At 43.5% G+C, this 23343-nt stretch overlaps 2 protein-coding genes across 3 annotated transcripts; both read right to left on the bottom strand.

Moving 5' to 3' along the window:
- Positions 1–457: 457 nt before the first annotated feature.
- Positions 458–7185, bottom strand: RPSA (ribosomal protein SA). The gene is made up of 7 exons (XM_081931172.1): positions 7031–7185; positions 4761–4927; positions 3503–3621; positions 3023–3268; positions 2363–2491; positions 823–994; positions 458–607 (listed from the first exon to the last, which is right to left on the bottom strand). Exons 2-7 carry the CDS (start codon positions 4891–4893, stop codon positions 513–515), a joined length of 894 nt encoding a protein of 297 aa, XP_081787298.1. The 5' UTR covers positions 4894–4927; positions 7031–7185; the 3' UTR covers positions 458–512.
- Positions 7186–11813: 4628 nt separating this feature from the next.
- SLC25A38 (solute carrier family 25 member 38) lies at positions 11814–22905 on the bottom strand. 2 transcript variants are annotated; one of them, XM_081931170.1, is made up of 7 exons: positions 22818–22905; positions 19225–19346; positions 18438–18522; positions 17534–17713; positions 17220–17388; positions 15801–15967; positions 11814–13078 (listed from the first exon to the last, which is right to left on the bottom strand). In XM_081931170.1, exons 1-7 carry the CDS (start codon positions 22884–22886, stop codon positions 12956–12958), a joined length of 915 nt encoding a protein of 304 aa, XP_081787296.1. In that variant the 5' UTR covers positions 22887–22905; the 3' UTR covers positions 11814–12955. The 2 variants fall into 2 exon arrangements, with proteins under 2 accessions (XP_081787296.1, XP_081787297.1); XM_081931171.1 differs by lacking the exon at positions 22818–22905 and adding an exon at positions 22618–22732.
- Positions 22906–23343: the final 438 nt, after the last annotated feature.

Here is a 23343-nt window from a genome sequence, read left to right as displayed (position 1 = left end):
TTCGTTTTGTGGAACAAACCAGCTTCAGCTCTTAAAAAGCCCCCAATGCTATTCACACAGAGGAGAAAGGGGTTAAAAAGGACTTTGATGTGTCTCTTCGGAAATTAAATACTGCTCAAAGTTAATGTGCTGGCCCAATAGTCTACTTAATTCAAAAACATGACCACTAGCTGATAAAGTTTATCAGCTGCCACAGTGGGCCCTGCCCTGTGTAAAACACTGTAAGGCATCATAGCATGGATGTGACCAAAATTATTCAAACATGCCCTGTAAAATACACAATCACTATAAAACATCCTTGATGCATAAACTTCTAAAATTTATCAAATGTCAGATTGTAAGATTCTGTAACACTGTGGGTGACTTGATTGTGCATGATGCCTATTTTATATATATGAGCTCATGGATCTCAGAGCACACCAGGACAACACTACATATCAGAAAAGCAAGTCAAGCCTTGTATTAAGAAAGATCTTTATTTTTCACGGTACTCATGAATTCCTGTAGATGTACTAAGACCATTCTGTGGCAGTCCCTACCCACTCAGTTGCCTGAGCAGTGGGGGCTGCAGACCAGTCTTCAGTGGCAGGTTGTGCACTCCAGTCCTCTGGAAAAAAACATATGTAAAACCACCATCAGAAATGTTAAACTCAGGCAAACACCCCCAACCCTCCCTGTCACGTCTGAGAACTAATACATCTCAATATTTTATCACAGAAACCTCTCTTGGAGAAGATGGAAACACCATTGACGCAAGTGCCCAAATAATTTTACAGTTCACTGTCAATCAAGAGATGTAGTTTCATCTTTCAAGATACTTACCAGCTGGGAATGTCGTCTGTATTGGCACAGACGGCACTTGCACTCCTTCAGACCAATCAGCCACCTCAGGCTGCGGCGGAGCAGTGAATTCGGGTGCAGGTGCAGTCCATTCGCCCTGGAATTCCTCCTTTGTAACCGCCTTCTCAGCTGCAGCCTGCTCCTCCTTTTCAATCTGAGAGAGAGATTAACGCAAGCTAATGTTACAGATATCTTCTGCGACGGACATGCTACGGGCCTGCCTCCTGGTGACCCGGCAACCAATGAGAGCTGGAGAGCCCCAGAGCCAATCAGGAGAAAGCAGTTAGATGCAGCGCTTTAAGAGTCACAATAGAACCACAGAGTTGGAAGGGACCCTGAGGCTTATCCAACTCCCTGCAATGCAGGAATATGCAGCTCTCCCGTACAGGGATCAAACCTGCAACCTTGGCATTATCAAGCACCACGCCCTAATCAACCGGGCCATGCACCTGTCAGAGAGGGCAGCAACAGATTGTCTGCAGGTTAGACAGGGACCTAGCAGATAGGTATTTGACTCTCCCTGTAGGAGTCGGGATGTCAGTGTGAGCAATTGGGGTTTGAACCATCTGAGTAGGGATGGCTAGGCAGGGCAACCCAGCTTTGATCCCATCAGAGGAAATTAAATCCCAGAAGGGGCTGAGTGGGTGTTGCTGGTTAGAACACTGATAGCCATTCTAGCTGGAAAAGGTCTACCAAAGACTTGGTTCAGTAGAGCTGTTTGAAAGGTTCCTCTACAAAGAGTTTATGTCTGTGACTAACTTTGGTGCCCCCCTATTGAGAAACCATAAGGTGTCTGGAACTGGGGGAAATGACTGGCAGAATCCGAGACCGGGGAGAAGAGTCGGTGGAGAAGACTGGAAAAAGTTTAAAGACTATTTACAGAAATACTGTAAAATTAATGAATGTTAGAAAAATGTTGGAATGAAGTTACATGGCTTTAGTAGAAATGTTATAAGGAACTAAGCACAAATAGATACTAATGTATTAAAGGGAAAAAATAAGGTTAGAACATGTTAAGAAAAATTACAGGACAGAAAACAGAGGAAGATGGAAAGGAATTGCTGAAACAGTTAATTGAAGTGGAATAGTGGAATACAAAAAGGGAGGTGTGAGGAGGTCGTTGAAACAAGTGAATGAAAGATAAGATATTGAAACTATTGGATGTGTTTTAAACTGTTGTTGTTTTGTTATGTTAATTCAATGTTTTAGTGTTATTGTTATGTAGTGTTTTTGTTTCTGTATTGTATTGTTTTGTTTAATTCTTTTGCTTTCTTCTGTAATCTTTCAACTGTTAATAAATATTTTTTTTAAAAAAAAAAAAGAGAAACCATAAGGTGTCAATCACACATGGTGTAAACATTAAAGAAACATTTTGCCCCAGAAGTGCCTCCTCACACTGTGAACCTCTGGGTAGGGATTGCGTGGACAGGGTGTGGGTCATGCTGCTTTGCCAAAGCCATGTTCTCCTTTTCCTTCCTCCTCCTAAATACCAACACAATACTGTGTGCCAATCCGAGCTTACCTCTTCAGGATCCCGGTAAAAGTAGAGATCAGGCATGACCTCCCATGGGTGTTCACGGGAAATAGTACCACGCATACGCAAGACCTCACGAGCCAACATCCACCACATCAGGCCAACTGAATGAGCCCCCTGGAGCACAGATTAGATATTTATCCATTAGGACTAAGATTCTCAACAACAACAATAAAAAGCATCAGGAAATAATAGGGTAAATTGGCAAAAACCCCATATTTTATTAAAAGACACAGGCAATCAAGTTTTGGTAAGACTGCTCAGCAAATTCAAAAGCAGAACAATGGGGTAAAATATATTAAAAATGAGGTAGGTAGGTCCTTCAACTACCTTTATCATTTCTCATAAAGGTGTGGCAAGAATCACTATCAAACTCCACTCATTGGACCGTGAAAGTCCTTGTGGCGTTAGCGAAAAATCCTGCCAAGATTGATGTAGCACAGTTCCTACACTCAGGAGTTCATTGGCCAGAAACTGACCTCAGCTCTGAGCTCTAACTATGTGCACACAACCCGTTTCCCCCCTCCAAAACTTATTGCTGCCTTCTATCAAAACACAGCAGTAAGCTTTGACTGCAAACTTTGAAAATCACACCCAGAAAATGCCTTTAAAAGAAAACCACGGATAGACATAAAGAGAATACGCTACCTTGTTGTTGCACGGAATTGCAATATCCACATAGCACAGGGGAGAATCGGTATTGCACAAGGCAATGGTAGGGATGTTTACATATGAGGCTTCGGTCAGTGGCTGATGGTCAGCTCTTGGATCAGTGACTACCAAGAGGCGGGGCTCACGGAAGGCAGCCTGGATCTGATTGGTGAAAGTGCCAGGAGTGAAACGGCCAGCAATTGGTGTAGCTCCAGTTGCAGCAGCAAATTTCAGAACGGCACGCTACAGTGGGGAGATAATAAACAAGGCTGAAATGGTTGAATTTATTCTACAATTTATGTTGCATTTTCAACAGAGGCCTGGCTTGCATGGTTATTTTGAGACAAGTGCTGACACATTTGGTTCCTCTTTTATTCAATTTACAGATCTGCAAAAATACTAGAGCCAACCCTATCATGATACTATGTATTTTCCTGAGAAACCATACAAATCGCATTCCTTGACATACTCCCATACCTGTCCAGTATTCCTGGAGGAGATAACGCTCACATCAGCCGGGTTCTCGATGGCAACAATGGCACGAGCAGCCAAAAGCAGCTTTTCCCACGTTCTCTTCAGATTGATAATGTAAATACCTACATAAAACGTAACAGTGTTTTAAATAATAGAAACTGGCAACTGGACGCACTTGTATTGAATCTTGCTTCCAGACTGCAGTTGTTTGCACTCGTTCTTTCCCTCTTGTTAAAAAGATACAAGTGCATGAGAATGGAAAATGGCTCCAAAAAGACATGGGGAAGTACTGATTTCATCCTCTGGTTTGCCTTCATCTGGGAAGTGATGATTCAAAGGAATGTGCAAGTGGCATGAGAGTTCCCACACTTACTGCTCTGCCGTGGTTACACTTCAGAGGACAATTTTGAGGAGGTGCTTCCCTTCCCACTCACAGTGACTCAACAGTAAATACAGAGTTGCATGTTTACAAAGTATTATTAAACATGTCCCTTCACTTTATCAAGCTTGGCATGGATGTGGCAGTGACTACTATCAAACTCCAGTCATAGAGCATAGCTCTCCTGGCGTTAGCGAAAATCCTGCCAGCGTTTACTGTAGCACACTTCCGACACTCAAGAGTTCATAGGCCAGAAACTGACCTCACCTCTGAGCTTTAATAGCGTGCAGCTAAAACCAAACATGTAGATCAAGCTGCCTGAAATATATCGAATCTTACTCAAGCCACCAAAGCTATTCTTTGTTACATGTCTCCATGATAAACATCAGAACACAAAGAAGTAAAACAAAGGACAAAAAACCTGTCCTGAAATGTAAAGAACCCCTAGATGTCAGTTTACTCCTAGAGTACTGCAAGATAGGTCAGGACAAGGAACAGGGAACATGTGACCCTTTCCACATATTGTTAAGAGTCCTCCCATCAGCCCTAGCAAAAATGGCTAATAAACAGGGATGGTGGTAGTTGTAGCCTAATAACATTTGGAGGGCCAGAAATTCCCAGCCTTGGCTTAGACATAGAACAATTGACAAAAGCAATTCACGTATCTGAATAGGCAAGTTCAGCATGTGCATTCTTGGCAAGGAATAGGACTAAAGGAAGTGAAAAGCACTAAGCAGTAGTATATAGACTGAATATATAAATAACTGAACAGAAAAAATGTAAAATCCAATGCTACTTTGTACTCATAAGCCACTGCTGTCTAGCATCGCCACAAACAACAGACTATTATAAAATCACCCTGACATTCTACAAGATTCTTACCATCACTTTTTCTTTTATAAATGTACTGTTCCATCTGAAAGTCGAGATTGGTGCCTCCCAAGTGGGTTCCTGCAGCAAGGAATTTGAGGACATCTTCCTCCTTCATCTGCAGAACATCAAGACCTCCGGACATTGTGAAGTTTCCTTTTAAAGCAACGACAGGAAACCTAAAACAGAATCAGCTTATGTTAGTATGGGATAGGAACATCACTGTCAGGTCTCCATGCCAATCTATAAAATGGGAGCAGTAGTGAACTACTGTCACTGCAGAGGCACATATATGATTGCAAAGTCTTCTTCAATACAAGAATGATAAAAAAAACCCTTGGGTTCTGTATGTGATTTACTGTAACTTTGTGATTTAAGAAAGATCTTAAAGGTAAAGGTACCCCTGACCGTTAGGTCCAGTCGTGAATGACTGGGGTTGCGGCGCTCATCTCGCTCTATAGGCCGAGGGAGCCAGCATTTGTCCGCAGACAGCTTCCGGGTCATGCGGCCAAGCCGCTTTTGGCGAACCAGAGCAGCACACGGAAACAAAGTTTACCTTCCCGCTGGAGCGGTACCTATTTATCCACTTGCACTTTGACGTGCTGTCAAACTGCTAGGTGGGCAGGAAAAAGATCTTATATAAGAAAGATCTTATATAGTGGCAATTGAAGAGGCAACATAATCACATTTCTGGCCTAAAACTGTCATCTAACAGCAGCCATTAGGCTGCAGCAGAGGAAGGTAGGATCCCTGAATCAGCTTTGTTGGGCTTCTCCTCTCAGATGTTTCCATTTATGCTGGTCATTTAAAGAACCTGGAAGCACGCAAACTTGGGTGATCCTATCATTGGTTTTATGCAACCTGCTCTGGGAACCTTTTTTGGCTGGAAGATCATAAAAGTGCTTTAAATAAATAGGGCACCTTACAACAAACTGCAGCAATTCAAAATGAAAAATTGCAACCTTTATGCTAAGCCTATTATATAAAATTAATTACTATTAAGCTTAAATTGGTATGTTTGCATCAAAATTATGCTTTCTTTAAATGTTTTTAAAGGGTTTCAACCAGGAGGCTATTAAGCAACAAAAGCCCATGATTCTGCTGCCAAGCTCAAAATATACACAACCATCATATAAAAGCGAGTATGGTCTCCAAATCAGGGGAAACCATTCAATGCCTGCAATGGAGTAATATTTCTTAGAAAGGCCAAAGAAGAGTACTCATCTGGGAGCTTTTTTTTTTTAAAAAAAAGTGGAAGCAGATATTTTGAGGCAAATTAACGTTTTCACTGTGTTTTATTTACATTGTACAGTAGATGGAATTCCCAGACTCTGGAACTCTCTTCCTAGAGAACTTAAAACCGGCTCTCTCCTTGCAGTCTTTAGAGAGACCTTACTCCAAGAGGCTTTTGGGAACTGACTGTAACGAAAAGGCTGGTGCAGCACCATTTTCACTGTCCTTTTCAATATCGTGTATATACACGTGTGGTTGTCCTTTCTAACGACTGTCCCCCACACCTGTGTCCCTATTTTATCTGTAATCTGCCTCGAATCCTTGTGGGGGGGGGCAAGGAACATCAAATGGCAAGGAACATCAAATTAACTACGTAACGACGTCAGGTGAAGAGGTGAAGCAAGGAGAGATCGCTGGCATCCATTACCTTTAGGCACCAAGGAAAAATTATTCCTATTCTCCATGACTTTTGGCTAACTGAACCGTCCAGGGCCATTTAAACAGTGTTCGGGTGTGTTATTGCTCTTGCTTCCAACGAATTTGTGTTGTATATATATATATTTGTGATATATATGTGTGTGTGTATACAGACACACACACATATATATATGTGTTATATTTGCAGGTTTTGGTGTCCTCGGGTGTCTTCCCGTGTAAAAGTGTGTTATATTTGTGTAAATAAATATATATATATATATATATATATATATATATATATACACACACACACACATTGCAAAGCGCTCTGCGATCCTCGGATGAAGGGCGGTACGGAAATCCAGTGATAGCAATGTATATATTCCTGATCTGGGTTAAAACCTCAGCACGGGTTGCGCTGGGGGCCTCTCAGGGCGCCTCCCAGGCCGGGTTATTTCGCTGCAGCTGCGAGGCCTCGAGCGAAGGGCCCACCAGCCGAAGGGGAACCAGCCCCGTCCTCTCCCCCCAAGGGCCCCCCAAGCTGCCGCCCCGGCTCCCTCTTCCTCCCCCCAAGACGCCTTTTCGCTCCCCCCCCCCCCAAATTCTAGGCCCGCTTCCCCGCGCCAACTCACGCGGCTACAACGCCGTATGGAGGCCTCCCTGGGGTCGGAGAGAAAGAAGGCCGAGGCGCCTCGTGACGCCTATATATAGTCGGCCGGCCCGCCAATCGCGAGGCGCTTCCGCCGGGAAAGGTGTGGTGACGTCACGGACTCGGCGCCGGGGCGGGGGGAAGCGGGACGCGCCTGGAGGGAAGAGTTCGGCGGCGCCGCCTCTCACTTCCGGGGCTCTGTTGGAGCGCCGCCATGTGCGGGGAAAGCGGAAGAGGGCGCGAGGCGTCCCTGAGCCACGCAGCTATTCACCCTCCGAAGCTTTTGCGCTCGTCGGTGTGCTTTGCGCAGTCAAATCCACGTCCCACTTGCGCGCTGGAGGAAGAAGAGGCGGGGCATGAATGAAGGGGGATTATAATTAAATTTGAATTTAATTTAATTTTAAATTTAATTAATTTTAAATTAAAATTATATTAAATTTTTAATTAAGTCAACTTTTAAATTAAAATTATATTAAATTTTAAATTAAATTTTTAATTAAGTCAACTTTTAAATTTTATTTTATTTTATTAAAACTCGAGAGTACAGTATGTAGACTCACCAGGCCCAAGGGGATCCCAAAGTTTGCAAAAGGACAAAAAAGAAAAATTGCAGGTTAGTCTAACAATCCAGTGAGGACTGAGCATGCTCAGTGGCCACAGAATGCTGACTTGAGCGGGAAGCGGAATGGAGTATCCTAGAAGAGGGCATGGGCTCAACCCCTGAGCAGCAACATCCATGAGAAACGTTTTGTTACAAGTCCTCCTTACATATTTTGTATTTCTATGCTTTAGCAACAGCACTGAGGCGCGTGGAGTACCAGTACCAGGCTGTGAGTGTCAGCAGAGGCCACTTGTTCGCCTTCCCTTTGAAAGTGGTGCTTCTCCCTTCTTCCACCTCATTTAAGGAACAGCCTTGAATAAAAGGAGCTGGCGTTTTTTTGGTAGGCAGATAAGACTGCAATCCTACAGGAAGCAAGTAGTATTGAAGTCATAGATTGTCTGTGGGCAAATATAATGACATTTGGAAAACATTTTAAAAATAAATAAATGTATATCTGTTAGAATAATAATTTCACTTATATACGTTTGTATTTGAGAGGTATGTGAGGAATTTTAGTGGAAGGTTTTTGTCTCTGTCTGTACAAAGTTAAGAAGCAGACCAGCAGAAACGGTCTAAATTTTGCATTGTTGTTGTGCATACATCAGTAAGGGACAAACATTTTCAGCCTTTTCCGTGTCTGTGATGAGCAAAAAGGCCTTAAACAGCCTTGCTCAGAAAAATGATGACTCTCCAAAACAGGGGTGGGCAACCTAAGGCCCAGGGGCCAGATGCGGCCCACTCACCTTCTAAATCCGGCCCGCGGACGGTCCAGGAATCAGCATGTTTTTACATGAGTAGAATGTGCCCTCTTATTTGAAATGCATCTCTGGGCTATTTGTGGGGCCTGCCTGGTGTTTTTACATGAGTAGAATGTGTGCTTTTATTATATTTGTGGGGCATAGGAATTCGTTCATTTCCCCCCCCCCCCCAACAAAAATACAGTCCGGCCCACCACATGGTCTGAGGGACGGTGGACCAGCCGACAGCTGAAAAAGATTGCTGACCCCTGCTCCAAAAGAAGTTTACGCAAATCATCATATAAAGGTATGTGAAAATAAATGCTGAGGCAGACAGCTACCTGCAACAGTTCTGCTGTGTAAGGAACGAGGATGTGTACTGCAGTTTGCCACTCAAAAAGGACACACAACACAGGCTGCATCTTTAAAGCACATTCAACACACAACGAATCTGGGTACTGTGGTTTCTTAAGGGTTGCTGGGAAATTTAACTCTGTGAGGGGTAAACGAAAGTGCCCACCATTCTTTGGGGTGGGGCAAATGGCTTTCAAGATATAGCCACAGATATACTCCACTTGCCCCAATCTTCCCCTCAAAAACACAGGATATTCCATTAGGTGCAAGGTGCTGTTTTGACTGTTTGTTGCTATAGCCTCTCCTGCGGTCTGCGGCTGTTTGGGGCTGATAAGCAAAAAGCATCTCCACCCAATTTTCTTCTGATAAGACAGCCTGTTCAGCAGCTGCCCCCAGGCAGAGCAAAACTGGATTAAGACCTTTAGAGGCCCTAAGGACTTAAAAATATTTTGTTGCCCCCATATATATCGACTTCAAAATATAAAAAATAATAAATTTTGCTTTTTTGAAATGAAACAAAACCTAGTAAGATGGAAAATAATGATTATTTTTGTATACTTCCACTTTATTTACATTTGAAAAACTTCCTCCTACTTTTCCTAATTGCAAACTTTTTGCTCAGATCCTCAAAACTATTATTACGTACCGCCTCTGCTTCTATACTTAAGTCGAGAAAAGGCGTCCAGCCTGCCTTGTTGCTGTTCTGTTGGGATTTTTAATTTGATCCCAGAATGTCCCACTTTTCCTTAGGAGGCCCCTATATTCATTGGAGAAATGTCGGAGGGTATGGCATGAAGAAGAAGAAGAGTTTGGATTTGATATCCCACCTTTCACTCCCCTTCAGGAGTCTCAAAGCGGCTAACAATCTCCTTTCCCTTCCTCCCCCACAACGAACACTCTGTGAGGCGAGTGAGGCTGAGAGACTTCAAAGAAGTGTGACTAGCCCAAGGTCACCCAGCAGCTGCATGTGGAGGAGCGGAGACGCGAACCCGGTTCCCCAGATTACGTGACTACCGCTCTTAACCACTACACCACACTGGCTCCCATGAAGCTCTTAATCCCAGGGATGAAAAGAGCTGAATACATCATTACCATCATGTAAGCACTATTTCCTCAACAGTATGCTAGCAACCATCAGCTGCAGTGCAGATTGTCTTTGAAGCTTTCCTTACCAAATTCAGCTCCATGATCACCCAGTTCTACAACAATCTGTTAAACCCTTCCCATTTCAAATGTGTGGTTGGCACTTAAGCAATTTATGAACACATAAAGCACAGGTAGAACCTGCAAAGTCAACCACCACAGGTCTCTTGATTACACTAGGTCTATTTCGATGTAAAACCGCTATAGGAGTCCTAGAATCGCAGAAATGTAGCATTGGAGGGGACCCTGAGGATCATTTAGTCCAACCCCCTGCAATGCAGGAATATGCAGCAGTCCCATACGGAGATCAAACCTGCAACCTTGGCGTTATCAGCACCACACTCTTAACCAACTGAGCTATCCATTGTTTCATCTATGAGACAACAACAGGCAGATTTTCTCACCACTTAAAATAAGTTTGAATCACATGAACCGGCAAAATCAGTGACTCGTTTCAGCAACGTAGAGAGCAGTTACAGCAATATAGCCTCATTCATGTTTTGCATGGATAGCCAAAAACAGACACAGCAGAAGCAAAAGAGAGGGAACGTCTAGGATTCTAAGCCCTCCAGCACCTAGTTCCCTAACCACATACCCATAACAGAGACATCACAGGGCATTTGTTTCCCCCAACCCCAGAGAATGACTCCATGCTGTACATGCAGCAGGCCCTGAGTTCAAATCCACAGCACAACTCCACTCTATACAATGTATAAGAGAGGGAAGGTTGTGAAGAGGTAATTTTTATCTATTATAGTATTGCAACTTTTGTTTGTTTTGAAGTATGGTTGTGAATTTTTCTCAATTGTATTGTTTTATCTTTTTGTAAACTGCTTCGAGGTATGTTTTTTTTACAAGCAAGCGATGTATGAATTTCATGAAAACAAATAAATAAGCCAATATGTGGGCTTTGCTGCTGCTATTTCTATGGATGTGGCTTCCATTTTAAGATTTTCCAAGTTTTGCATTTTCCACTCCCTTCTTTAGACTGAGCACGTATAGAACACAAGAGCGCATCTTTCACTGCAACCAATATAATAAACTCCAGATTGATTAGATCTTGTCATCAGAGGCATGGCTCATATTCTAGGAAGCCGTGCATTTGGTATTGTAGGCCCAACCTTCTAGAACTCCCTTCCAGTTGAGGTCAGACAGGCACCCTGGGCCCGGCTGAATCTCCATTGCCTATTGAAGACATTTTTTAAAACTTCAGAAGGAATTTTAACATAAGTTTGATTTTTATAGTTTGATTTTATACTGTAGTTTGATTTTTATAGTTTTAACAGATTTATACCTTCTTTGTACTGTTGTATACCACATGCAGATTATTGTATTTAAACAATATATAAATTGTTGAAAAGAATAAAATAAATAATTTTGTTCTGGAACTCAAGTCCATGAGACCTTGATGAGATATTTAGTTGTGAAAACTCACTTGATTTTTCACATCTGGTACATACATTTTCTGACTGCTAGAGCTTTGACTTATTCATGCACATTGCTGAAGGCCAGATGAGTCTTTGAAAGTCAGCCTTAAGCCCAATTAAAATTACTCAGCCTCGCAGGTGATTCACAGGTTTACTACTAATCTGTTTAGGGCATTATAACTGCCAAACTTTTAACTGTTGAAGTATTGGAACCACCAAAACTAAACTAGAAGAATCTAAGTTGGAAAGAAAATTATGCTTGCAAGCTTTTTTTCTTTTTCTTTTTAATCAGCAATTTAAAAATTCAGTGCTTCCAATAATAAAATGGCCAAAACAAGTTTCTCCAAGCACTCCAAAGTCAAACACAGTCCTTTCAGAGGCCAAAGAGATCACCAAGTCCTTTCAACATGCTTCCAAGGCCACAGATCTTTGGACCAGGTTTCTTATGAACATGGAAAGTACAGACATATGACAACACAAATATATTTTAAATGCCATTCTGCCCCCAGTTTGCTTTTCACCCACTCTAATTTATTCACACAAAAGACAACTGCAGCATGGCCTCCGATGCTGATCGCCGGAGCAAGGAGTGCAAAGAAGGGGAAAAGTCAGGCAATACTCAGCTAGGAGAAAGCTAAATAACAGCAAGATAGGACAGTCCCCCTTGCTGAAGGCAGCTGGACTAACAGCAACATTTAAACAGATAGCTTAAGAGGGATTTGTCCCAGCATCTGACTCCTGAGTTGTGCCTTAAGTAGATTTGTTCTTCCACTGTTTCGTGCACACAGAGGAAGACTGAAGAGACACAGGAGTGCTTAATGGCAACCACTTAAACTCACTGACTACAGGGTTTGGCACACTAAAGCAATCCCACAAGGCAAGGAGGAGGAACCTGTATCCTTCCATTAGTACTATCAACTCCCATCAGCCTCAGCCCACACTGGTAATAAATAGTCAGGTTTGTTTTTTCTGGTAATAGGGATGGTGGGATTTGTAGTCCAACAAACAGCTAGAAGGCTACAGGCTCTCTGCCCTTATTATAAGGAATGCAAAAAATTCTGCGTCCCACTGTTGCTTTCCAGCAATGGCACTGTTTGTTCTTTCTTACCAACTGCACCAGACAAGCTCTGAAACAAGCTTCCTGTCGCCTCTCCTCTTTACCCTGTTTTTGTTGGGCGTACAAGCAGAACACATTACTCAAGAGGAGAGCAGGCAGGAGAGTCAGCACACAATTTAGGAGTCACCGGTTCAGGGTGCTAGGTTCAGCCACCCCAACACCGCTTTCTTGAGAGTCTTTCCTGTGTTCTCTTTGGAAGTGGCTCAGGCTGAAGAGGACTTCTGGAAAAGGGTTCTTGTGAACAAGGTAGGCCTTAGCAGCACGCCTGACACATGCACCCGACACCAAGATGTGCACTCGTATGTCAGGTGTGGCAAAGTCTCCCTGGAATGCTCTTCCCGTCATGACCAAAGCAATATTTTGCTTCCTTCTGTCTCACTTATAAAAGCCTGGTCCACAGGCTTGGACGGCGTTTCCCCACAAACGGGTGCAAGTCACCTCCCATAAGCATCAGACCACCAGTTTCACAAAGCAACCGCAGCGAGTGGAAGAACTGGATTAGGCCGCTTTGTTCTCCGGCAGAACTCACTCAGGATTTTAAGCCCATTTTAGACATCATCTGTTCATAGACAGTCCACGCCATGGCCGCCATCAGTGTTCGTCGCAAAGCTCTTGGGACAGCACCTCGGAAAAAGCCTATTAATCCGTAATCCTGTAGGAGGAGAAAGAAGCAAGCATCGTCGTTACTCTTAAGCATGCAAACCCTTCAGCAAGGCACATTGATGCTGCAGCAAATGTTCACCAAGTTTGATTTTCAGTTAGAAATTAAAGGTTAGGGTGGTTAAAGGGTTTTCTAAGAAAAAATCCCCAAACCTGAATGAATGGTCAACGTTTTCCAAAGCTGCCACAGTTGCTATCATTTCTCATATCTGCTTCTGCATCGGGTTTTTATTCTGTCTAGAGACTCTCCCTCTTTGTAAAAAAACCCAGAAGCTTTCCTTTTGGGAATTATAGGGACAGAACTACCCAAACTGTATAGAAATTTATTAATGTATGTGACTACAGCGGCAAGAATGTTACTTGCCCAAAAATGGAATGAAGAAGTGGTGCCAGCAAAAGGAGAATGGATACAAAAACTTATGGAATACACAGAAATGGGAAAACTTACCAGAAAAATAAGAAATCCAGATAACAAAGTTTTTTATAAAAGAATGGAAATGGTTTAGTGAATATTTACAAATAAATTGTAAAGAGATAAGAACATTGACAGGATTACTGTAATAACCTGCAGTTTTATAAGAGTATATATATAAAGTGCGCAGATGAATAAATGAGTAAATTAAGTTAATTTGGATATGCAGAAAATATTTTTTAAAAAGTTTAAGGAACCGCAGAAAGAGGGGGAAGGAAGTCAAGTTTTGAAATGTCAAAATGATTATAAAATTATTGAAATATATAAAATTGAAAAATCATAAAAAAGAGACACTCCCTCTGTTACCTATGGGTTTAGCATTAGCTAGGCAAGGATCACGTAATGAAAATTATCACATGGTACTAGGTGTTAACAACGCTCCCCATTCCTTTCCCTGGGTTTCTTACTAAAGCTGGATGAAAGAAATCGGGGGGTGCTCAAACTGTTTCAGAAGCGTGTTTAAAGGAAATCCAGGTTTCTTAAATGGAGTTGTGTATATTTTTGTCAGGGTTAAGAATGGTCAATATAAGTATTATTATTATTAGGAGCAAAACTGCAGCCAGTAGGCCCGGTCTTTATTCAAACGACTGTTGCAACAGGACTTTCACCCACCCCACAGAAACAGCAGGAAGAAGCCAGAATGGTCAATATAATTATGACCCTAGCCAGGCAGGTGAGAAGGAAGGAAGGAAATTCATGTGTGCATTCATTAAGCAGGTAGTCCTTTGAGCCAACCCTATGTCTTGCTCTTGTTCCCTTAACCTAGATAGCAGTGTGTCTGCACCATAACATCAGAGTCCCAAGTAAGGTATTCTCATGTTGCAGGATGATAAGCAAAACATATACCAAATGCTTACAAAAAAAAGGGGGCAAGCATTTGCCTTATGGACACAGCAGTGCTTAGGCACAAATGCTGATGAAGGAACTTGACAGATTCTCTCACTTGCGAAGACAAAAACATTTTGTATGCGTCCAGCTGATCAGCATAGAAACCTAACAAAAGAAACTGTTCAATGGCTACTTTTTGAACGATGCTAGGAATTATTCAACAGGATATACTCGTGCATCTAGACCCAAGTGCATAATTTGGTGATAACTTAGCTTAATGAAATATTTCTAAGCTAAATAAATTTCTTGGGAAGGGTTGTGTTATCTTTCTCCTTTTTAATTGTGTGTCCAAAGGACAAAGATATGGTTTACAACCATTTGTTCCCAGAGCAGAGCTAGCCCAGAATTGCTTCGGTCTGAAAGCAAGCCAAGAGTGATAAAAAACCCTGAAAGTAGCACATCCAGATCCTATAATTTAACTAGTTCAAGAAATTATATCTGTCATCAAAGTACACTCTGCCAGTTTAAGAGCCAAAGTACTCATTCAGACCTGGTACAGTCGTACTTTGGAAGTCAAACGGAATCCATTCCGGCAGTTCATTTGACTTCCAAAACGTTCAGAAACCAAGGTGCGGCCTCCGATTGGCTGTAGGAAGCTCCTGCAGCCAATCAGAAGCCGTGCCAGATGTTCGGGTTCCAAAGAACATTCGCAAACCGCAACACCAATTTCTGGGTTTGTGGCATTTGGGAGCCAAAACATATGAATGCCAAGACATTCAACTTCCAAGGTACAACTGTAATAGGCAATCTCTCTACAGGTAGGAAGATGTCGGGGAAGGTCTAGGCATACACAAAACAATGCTCTCACAATTTTGCAACACTAAAACAAAATTGTAAAGTCAGAACAATGTGTGCTAAGTCCAAAAGGTTGATGTGTAGTGATTCTATATATTTGTAAAATTTAGTAGAGTTTTGGAGGGGAGAGTGAGGAGATAGCAAGCCTAGAGAATGGGTCACAATGTGTGAACAGGGTTTGTATGTAGAAGTTCCCAATTTCAGTACATAAACAATACTGAGCTCTAGGTCCAATGGTCAGATATAGTGGTATAATACACCTTTCTGGGAAGAGACCTGCTCACATCGCTGAACACTCACTAGCAGCTTTTGGGGGCTACAGATAAGAACAAGCTGTAAGGCCAAAGTCCTATCCAAGCTCAAACTGTGTTTCTGAGAATCTGTTATTATTCTGCCTTTTCCCCCTAACATGGACTCAAGGAGGCTTACAGATAAAAATAAGAACAGCCGATGACACCAGTCTACTCCTGCCTCAAACATAGCTGGAAAGCCTTCAACGCCTTAGAAAAAAAATAACAGTATAAAAATGTGATTAGTTAATGAGCAAACTCAACCTTACCCTGAAGATGAAGGCAATGGCTTGGCGCATGCGGAGGTGTTTGTCGGATGACACCTGCACGTGGGTTTTGATAACATCAGCAGGCTGAGTTGCCAGCGATGCCAGAATCCCTGCAACAGTCCCACAGCCAAAGTTCACTAAAGGTGAGAGTGCTGGGTCCACTTGGTCTGGAAAAGAACGAGCGAAAAACCATTTCACAATTAGCTTTCGGCAGGCGAAAAGTAAGGATCACAAAGTCTTATGCCAAATCTTTCTTAATCATCTTAAAACCTCAGTAACAGCCACTTATTCCACCTAAAAAGTACTTGGATAAAAGGAGATTTCAGCTTACTTAAGCAACTTGTCACATTTGCCTAACTGTTCCCCCACTTAAATCGAGCCTCATTTTACATACAGAGCTGCTTGCTCCATCTTCCTTGTCCTATCTTTAAAATTATACCAAAACTAGCCAGTCCCCTTACCCAAATTTGCCTATTCCTCCCAAACTTTGCCACATGCCTCGCTCTATTCTGAGCAAGTTTTTACTCAAAGCAAACCCACTGAAATAAATGAACCTAACATAGTCCTGTTCATTAAATGTAGCTGACTACCGTCCTTATGACTTTCTAGTTTGATTTCTCTGCAGCTTGCTTTCAAACTGGCTCTGACATTTCGAACAAGTACTAACCGGCGTTGAGCGTTTGTCACGGTCCTATTAGAACATACAAATAAATAAAGTAAGAGGTGTCTGCCAAGCCAGCTTCAACGGCATTCAACTTCATTGTGGCATCATCCCATTGCTGACTCAGAAATGTGCTCTGCTGTAACTTCCTGGACCTTACAGTGTTCAGTGCTAATCTGGCACTGCTAGGTAGCTGACTAAACAGATTACTCAGCAGATTACATCATGGTGTTTTCCCCCTGCAGAGTAAGGCCGCAATTCTATTATGCAACAGACTTTTTTTTTCTTTTAAGTAAGCATGCTTAAGACAGGGTTGCAAAGAGACCAGGCATAGAATAGACTATAGGCAAAGGACTATGTTTAAAAGGAGTGTTTCAGAAGCAGCATCCACCACGACTAAATTTAAATCACAGAAACAACCATGCATAGAAATATTCTTCACTAATTATCAGGTGACAAGATGACACGTCTCCAAAACTCTGCCAACTCTCTCGAGTGTATCAATTTGCAGTTATGTACACCAACAATGACTGGTACATAGCAAATATTCTCCAAGCAAAATTACATTAATACAAATATTGAAATGTGGCCTGTCAACCCACCATTCAGTCATGCAGCTCATTCTCTGGTCAACCAGGTGAATAAATACTTCAGTGGCTCATCCTGATCCTGTTGGAAAAGCCTGATGTACCTTATCTAAACCCTGCAATTTAAATTCCAGGAACAGGAAGCTGTGAGGACATTACAACCACTCTTACCATACGGTGCTATCTTTTTGGTTTGCATGTAGAACATCAAGTAAATGCCAGAAAAGGGCGCATCACGCAGGAGTGTTGCAGTCAGACCGCTAAACAAGCCCTGGACACTTTCTGACCGATAGATGCTCCTCAGGGCTCCATAAATGCTTTCATAGCCGTACCTTCCACACTGCAAACCAAACACAAAAGTGAAATTGAACACCTAGCAATGAAAGTGTCCTCGGGCTGTATAGTTGAAGGGCAGCATTTGACCTATATGAACCGGTTGAGGGACTAGTACAGCCATTTAAAAAAAAAAAGGTTACAAAACTCACCTCGTACCGTGTTTTCACTACAGTGATTGGCAACATGCAAACTACAGCTACAGTACGCGAGGTTCCACCCAGCAAAACAGACTCCAGGGCTGTAGGAGAACGATCCAGCAGAAAATGCTGCTTTATCATATATAAGGTGCTGAAGTAAATCCCTACTCCTGGGATGCATCTTGCAAAGGACTGTGAAGAGATGAAAGGGCAACAGTGGGGAGAGAGAAAATATTTAGTGGTAAGACCACAACGGAAATTCTATTGCATATTTACCGTATTTTTCACTCCAGAAGATGCACTTTTTCCTCCTAAAAAGTAAGGGGAAGTGTCTGTGCGTCTTATGGAGTGAATGTGTGGTCGATTGCTGGCTCTCTTTCCGGCCCCGCCTCCTTGCCCAGGCCTCCATTGTTGAATGTTCTGCAGACGGAGACTGTTTCCACAGTGACATGTGACTGGCTGATTAGTTTATCTGCCTGGAAACTGTAGAAACGGCTCCCTTTCCTTTCCTAAAGAAGCTGCAGAACTGTGAATTGAACCCCATAAAAACAGGATTTGTTTCCTTTGCAAAGGAAGCTGCACAACTTTGAGCTGATCCTCAAAAAAATGGGGATTTCCCCCTTTCCTCCTCTAAAAACTAGGTGCGTCTTATGGTCAGGTGTGTCTTATGGAGCAAAAAATACAGCATTTCTTTTCAAGCTACATGGCCAGCTCACAATTCAAGACACCGTAAACATGGGGCTACATTTTCTACAATCTTAGACCTACTCAGAGCAGAGCCATGGAGATTAATGGAACTAAGTTAGTCATGTTCATTTATTTGTTAATAGGGTGTTCGTCTCACAAGGAGACAAATGAGGTTAACTTCAACGAATCCAAAAGAAAAGAAAAACACTGTTTTATTTAGGCAACTTACCGGAGAAACACCCTTCCACAGCCCCAGTATACTTTCTGTGCGAACCACCTTAAAGAACAGAGTTACCATGCCAACACGGCCTGATCTGCAAGGAAAACCCAATCGGAGGTTAAAAACAAGCGCACATAATCACAACAGTCTGTTGATAGGAAACACATTGCAAAATAATCCTTTTCTCCTTCCGTTGGCCAAAGCCCTCCAGAGATGAGCAGGTATACCAAGCCATTCCTGCTTCTCTGAACAAGTTATTTGATGTCCATTTAATACACAAAGAGGTTGGAATCCTGCCATTCTTCTCTATTGACCACTAACATATTAGTTTACGGTAAAACTACATGAAAAGGCCAATACACTACTTTGGCATTTCAGTTCATGGTATCTAGAGTACTTGCTGTTTCAGTGGGAATGGCTTTTCGGGGCTTCCAGTAAAAATTATCCATGCTTTTTAAGACAGTTCTAGCTAAATCAGTCACTCGAAACAGGACTGGCTCAGACATACAATCAGGATGATTTTTTAAGTGTGGAAACCTCATTGTAAGCCAGGGTGATTGCACACAGTCATGGCTCATAATTACGAATTATTAACCATCCTGGCTATCTACTGACTGAGACCACCATATAAATGCATTTATTAGATTAAAAACTGAGGCTGAAATATGCTCTTTCCCCTCATGGTCTTGCAACACCTTTTGGAAGACCTTTACTACTTCATTTGCCAAACACTTTTCACCCTCTTCTGTTCTCACCAAGGGTGTAAGCGTCTCTTCTTGAAATATCAAATGCTTACCCATTGACAGATGGCTGTAGGGTCTGCAGGCGGGTTTTAAGCAGGTCTAGAGGCTGGAATAGGAGGGTAGAGCAGGTCCCACTGATGGAGCCACAAACAAAGGCTTTCAGCACAGGGTGCATCTTCAAAGGAAAACAGTGCAGTGTTAAAAGAAAAAGCCTTTAAATGAGACACATTATCCCCAGCAAAGACATAATATATATTTTTGATGCTCAATTCAGGATTTGCTTTCATAAATGGTATCGGTCAAAATGCTCAACAAGTTGCAATTTAATGCCAATGTCCCGCAATGCCTCTCACATGTTTAAGCCCGTTGGAAGTCTTGTGACAACTGTGCATGATTTCAACTAGTTATAGAAATGTAAGGGACCTCATAGGCAACCTAGCCCAACCCCGTCAGTGCAGAAAATCCACAGCTACAGCATCCCTCATGCCAATACTTATCAATCTCACCGAAAAAGTGTCTACCACATTCCAAAGCTATCTTTTCCACTGTCAAACTGCTAAAACTACCAGAAAGTTGTTCCTCGTGTCTTGAGGAATGTGTTACTTTGCAGTAAATCTCTCAAGAGAATACTTATATGGGTGTATATTCAGTTATACGTCACCATCCTTAAATGAGCATCTCAGGAATCTCATGTAAAACCTCACAAAATATCATCCTGGTTTATTACACATAATGTACCGTCTGAATATATTAGTCTATTACGTTGCATCTTCGGTACACTGACACTGCAATCCTATGCTGCATGTAATGAGGCTTACTCCTAGATAAGCACAGCTTAAAATCCCAATGAACAACATAATTATTAAATTATAATATTATGAATTAATGCTGTCATCACGAACCAGCCCCTCAAATACTCAAGAACGCAAACCCATGGGATTTTCGATCTATACATTAACCTGCACAAGGATTATGCCGGTGATTTATCCAGGTATTATTGTGGCTTCAAACACCCTTACTAGGGAATTGTCCCACTGAAGAGAGTGACTTCACTTCCAAAAAGGATGTATAGAATTGTGCCATTAGTTACATGTGAAATACTGCTTTTGACAGGCTCCTGCCTTAAATCCCGTCAATTTCAATTTCAGATATTTAAGGGGGTCCTTTGGGACTTCAGAAGTGCTTGTCACTGACAGGAACATGGCTAGGAAATCAAGATTTCCACTGCAAATTCAAGCCTGGAAACAATCAGATCTTCAGCCGCGCTTCTCACAAAATACTGACCATTCTCAACATTGAGAAATCAGTCAAGGGAAGATCATGGAACGTTCCAGACCTAACCCATCCAACAGCAGTGGCAACATTCCCACTGTAGCATCTCTGAGAATATAGTGGCATTGGCTTTGAAATAAGGCCACTTGTCTGCGAGTAAGCAGCAGCTGAACAACTGAAGGCCAGCAAGTGACCATGCCTACAAGAAGTCCGCAAGCAAGGCCTTCTCGGTGGTTGCTCCCAAACTTTGGCGCTCCCTCCCTAGCAAGGTTAGGCAAGATCCTTCATTGTTGTCCTTCTGCTGGCAGGTGAAAATCTTCATATTCCAGCAGGCTTTGAGGAACTGACCGCTTTTAATGAGAGGGCTGGTGCTATGCCGTTTTTATTATTATCTGATTTTAATACACATACAGTTTTAATTCTATTAATGTTAAATTATTAATTATTTCCTCCTCCCCCCCATGTTTTTTGCTGTTCTTATTTTATCCATAAGCTGCTTTGTGTCCCTGTCAAGGCAAAAGGCAGGGTATAAATCAACAGAATGATAATAATAAAAATAATAATATGAACATAACAACACTCCCCAGCAACCATTATTCAGAGGCTAATCCTAAAAGTAGTACATAACCCCTCCATAGAGCAGTCAGTAGAGCGCAGGGCTCTTAATCTCAGGGTGGTGGATTCATTGGGCAAAAGATCCCTGCCTTACAAGGGGGTTGGGCTAGATGACCCTTGGGGGTCCCTTCCAACTCTACCATTCTACGCTACTCTAAGGAGGAGCCACGGAAAGCCTGTGTCGTCCATGCGCTTGCCTAGCGCCTCCTTTTCCATGCCCTTTCCTCAATGCACAACACGAGGCTACAAATTCCCAACTTGGTGGTTCTCTTCTGTATTTTAATTTTAATGTTGTTCAGTATTTTAACCTTGTTTTTAAAGCTGTATTTCAATCAATTGTTTTTATATTTGGTGTTAGCCGCCCTGAGCCCGGTCTTGGCTGGGGAGGGCGGGGTATAAATAAAAATTATTGTTGTTATTTTGGGTTTTGTTCTCTGCTTCGTGGACTGCCTCAAGATCTTTGAACCGAGGGGCGGTATACAAATTCAATAAATTAAAAAATGAAGAAAGGCTTCACTCCGGAGTCCCAGCCAGCCAGCTAGAGACGAGAAGCGGTCTCCCACTACCCCATATACCGACCCCCCTCCAACCCCTACCCCACGTCCCTATACCCCCACTCCCTATACCCCTTACCCTCCTACACCCCCAGGTATACAAGTTTAATAATAATATTAATAATAGTAATAATAATTTATTATTTATACCCTGCCCATCTGGCTGGGTTTCCCCAGCCACTCTGGGCAGCTTCCAACAGAATATTAAAATACCATAGTCTATTAAATATTAAAAGCTTCCCTGAACAGGGCTGCCTTCAGATGTCTTCTAAAAGTCTGGTAGTTGTTTATCTCCTTGACATCTGATGGGAGGGTGTTCCACAGGGCGGGCGCCACTACCGAGAAGGCCCTCTGCCTGGTTCCCTGTAACTTGGCTTCCCGCAGGGAGGAAACTGCCAGAAGGCCCTCGGCGCTGGACCTCAGGTCTTTCAAAACTGGTGTTATGTGGTTTAATAAATAACAATGGAGAAAGGCTCCTATCCCAAATCCCACCTCCCCTCAGCCAGAGACCAGAAGCAGGCACCCACCATCCCTAACCCCTTCCAACCCCTACCCCACCCCCTATACACACTACCTTCCTATACCTCCAGGTTTACAGGTTTAATAAATAAGGGAAGAAAGGCTCCTGTCCAGACTCCCACCTCCCCCAGCCAGAGACCAGAAGGGTCCCCCACCCCCCACACACCCCTCATACAACCCCTCCCCAGGTAGACAAGTTTAATAAATAACAATAAAGAAGGGCTCTTGTCCCGAGTCCCACCCACCCAGCCCAAGACCGGAAGCGGCCCCCACCCCCCATACACCCCTCCAACCCCCATACAACCCCTCCCCAGGTATACAAGTTGAATAAATAACAATGAAGAAGGGCTCTTGTCCCGAGTCCCACCCACCCAGCCAGAGACCAGAAGGGTCCCCCACCCCCCATACACCCCTCCAACCCCTCCTCAGGTATACAAGTTGAATAAATAACAATGAAGAAGGGCTCCTGTCCCGAGTCCCACTCACCCAGCCAGAGACCAGAAGCGGGCCCCCTCCCACCCAAGCTGTGAGGGGCTGCCACTCTGCCCGTGCTTCCTCGGGAGCAAGCCGAACCACCACCCGGCAGAGGCGCCCGGCCCCCTTATTGCGGGGGGGGGGATGCCGGCCAGCCCAGCCCAGCCAACCCCTCCCCCCCCGTTTGAGTAAGGGGTCCCCCCCCCACTGACCGCCATGACCTCTCGGGCCCCCGGCCAACTTCTCCTCAGCTCCGCCTCGGGCCCCGCAGCCGAGGGCATCCCACGCAGCTCGCCGCCGGGCCCCGAGCCGCGGCGACGCCTCCGACGCCCGACCAATCCGAGGCGAGGGGAGGAGCCTGGCCACGGGAAGGGAGGGGCGGGGCTTCGCCTGACGCCCCGCCCCCAAGGCCAAAGGACCGCGCGCCAAAGAGCGGTGATCGCGGAGAGCGCGGCGGAGGCTTGGAAGGGGGAACCCGCGGGGTCATCTAGTCCAACCCCGCGCGCAGGACAAGCGGCTAAAGCGCCGCCTGGCACACGGGCGCCCAGCCTCGAAGCAGAGGAAGGAGGGTTTGCAGCCGGCAGCCCCCCTGCAAAAAAGAAAAGAAAAAGAGGGTGAAGGAAGGAGGGTTTGCAGCCAGCAGCGCGCGGGTGCCTTTTTAAAACTCACTTTATAGAATCGGAACTGCAGAATTGGAAAGGATCCCGAGGGTCACCGAGCCCAACCTTTTGTGGGAAC

This window comes from Podarcis melisellensis (genome assembly GCF_964234715.1).
Source record: "Podarcis melisellensis genome assembly, chromosome: 12".
Classification (NCBI taxonomy): domain Eukaryota; kingdom Metazoa; phylum Chordata; class Lepidosauria; order Squamata; family Lacertidae; genus Podarcis; species Podarcis melisellensis.
Note: the sequence above shows the minus strand (reverse complement) of the source record. Positions and strands in the feature narration are given on the sequence as shown.

Excerpts from the sequence above, each read along its gene's own strand:
- RPSA (XM_081931172.1), bottom strand. The coding sequence starts at position 4,893 with ATGTCCGGAGGTCTTGATGTTCTGCAGATGAAGGAGGAAGATGTCCTC. Across the intron at positions 3,269-3,502 it reads CCTCCAGGAATACTGGACAG|CGTGCCGTTCTGAAATTTGC; the intron begins GTATGGGAGTAT and ends TCCCCACTGTAG. Across the intron at positions 2,492-3,022 it reads CAATTCCGTGCAACAACAAG|GGGGCTCATTCAGTTGGCCT; the intron begins GTAGCGTATTCT and ends TCTGTGCTCCAG.
- SLC25A38 (XM_081931170.1), bottom strand. The coding sequence starts at position 22,886 with ATGCCCTCGGCTGCGGGGCCCGAGGCGGAGCTGAGGAGAAGTTGGCCG. Across the intron at positions 17,714-18,437 it reads TGTGGAAGGGTGTTTCTCCG|TCCTTTGCAAGATGCATCCC; the intron begins GTAAGTTGCCTA and ends ATCTCTTCACAG. Across the intron at positions 17,389-17,533 it reads TAGTGAAAACACGGTACGAG|TGTGGAAGGTACGGCTATGA; the intron begins GTGAGTTTTGTA and ends TTTGGTTTGCAG.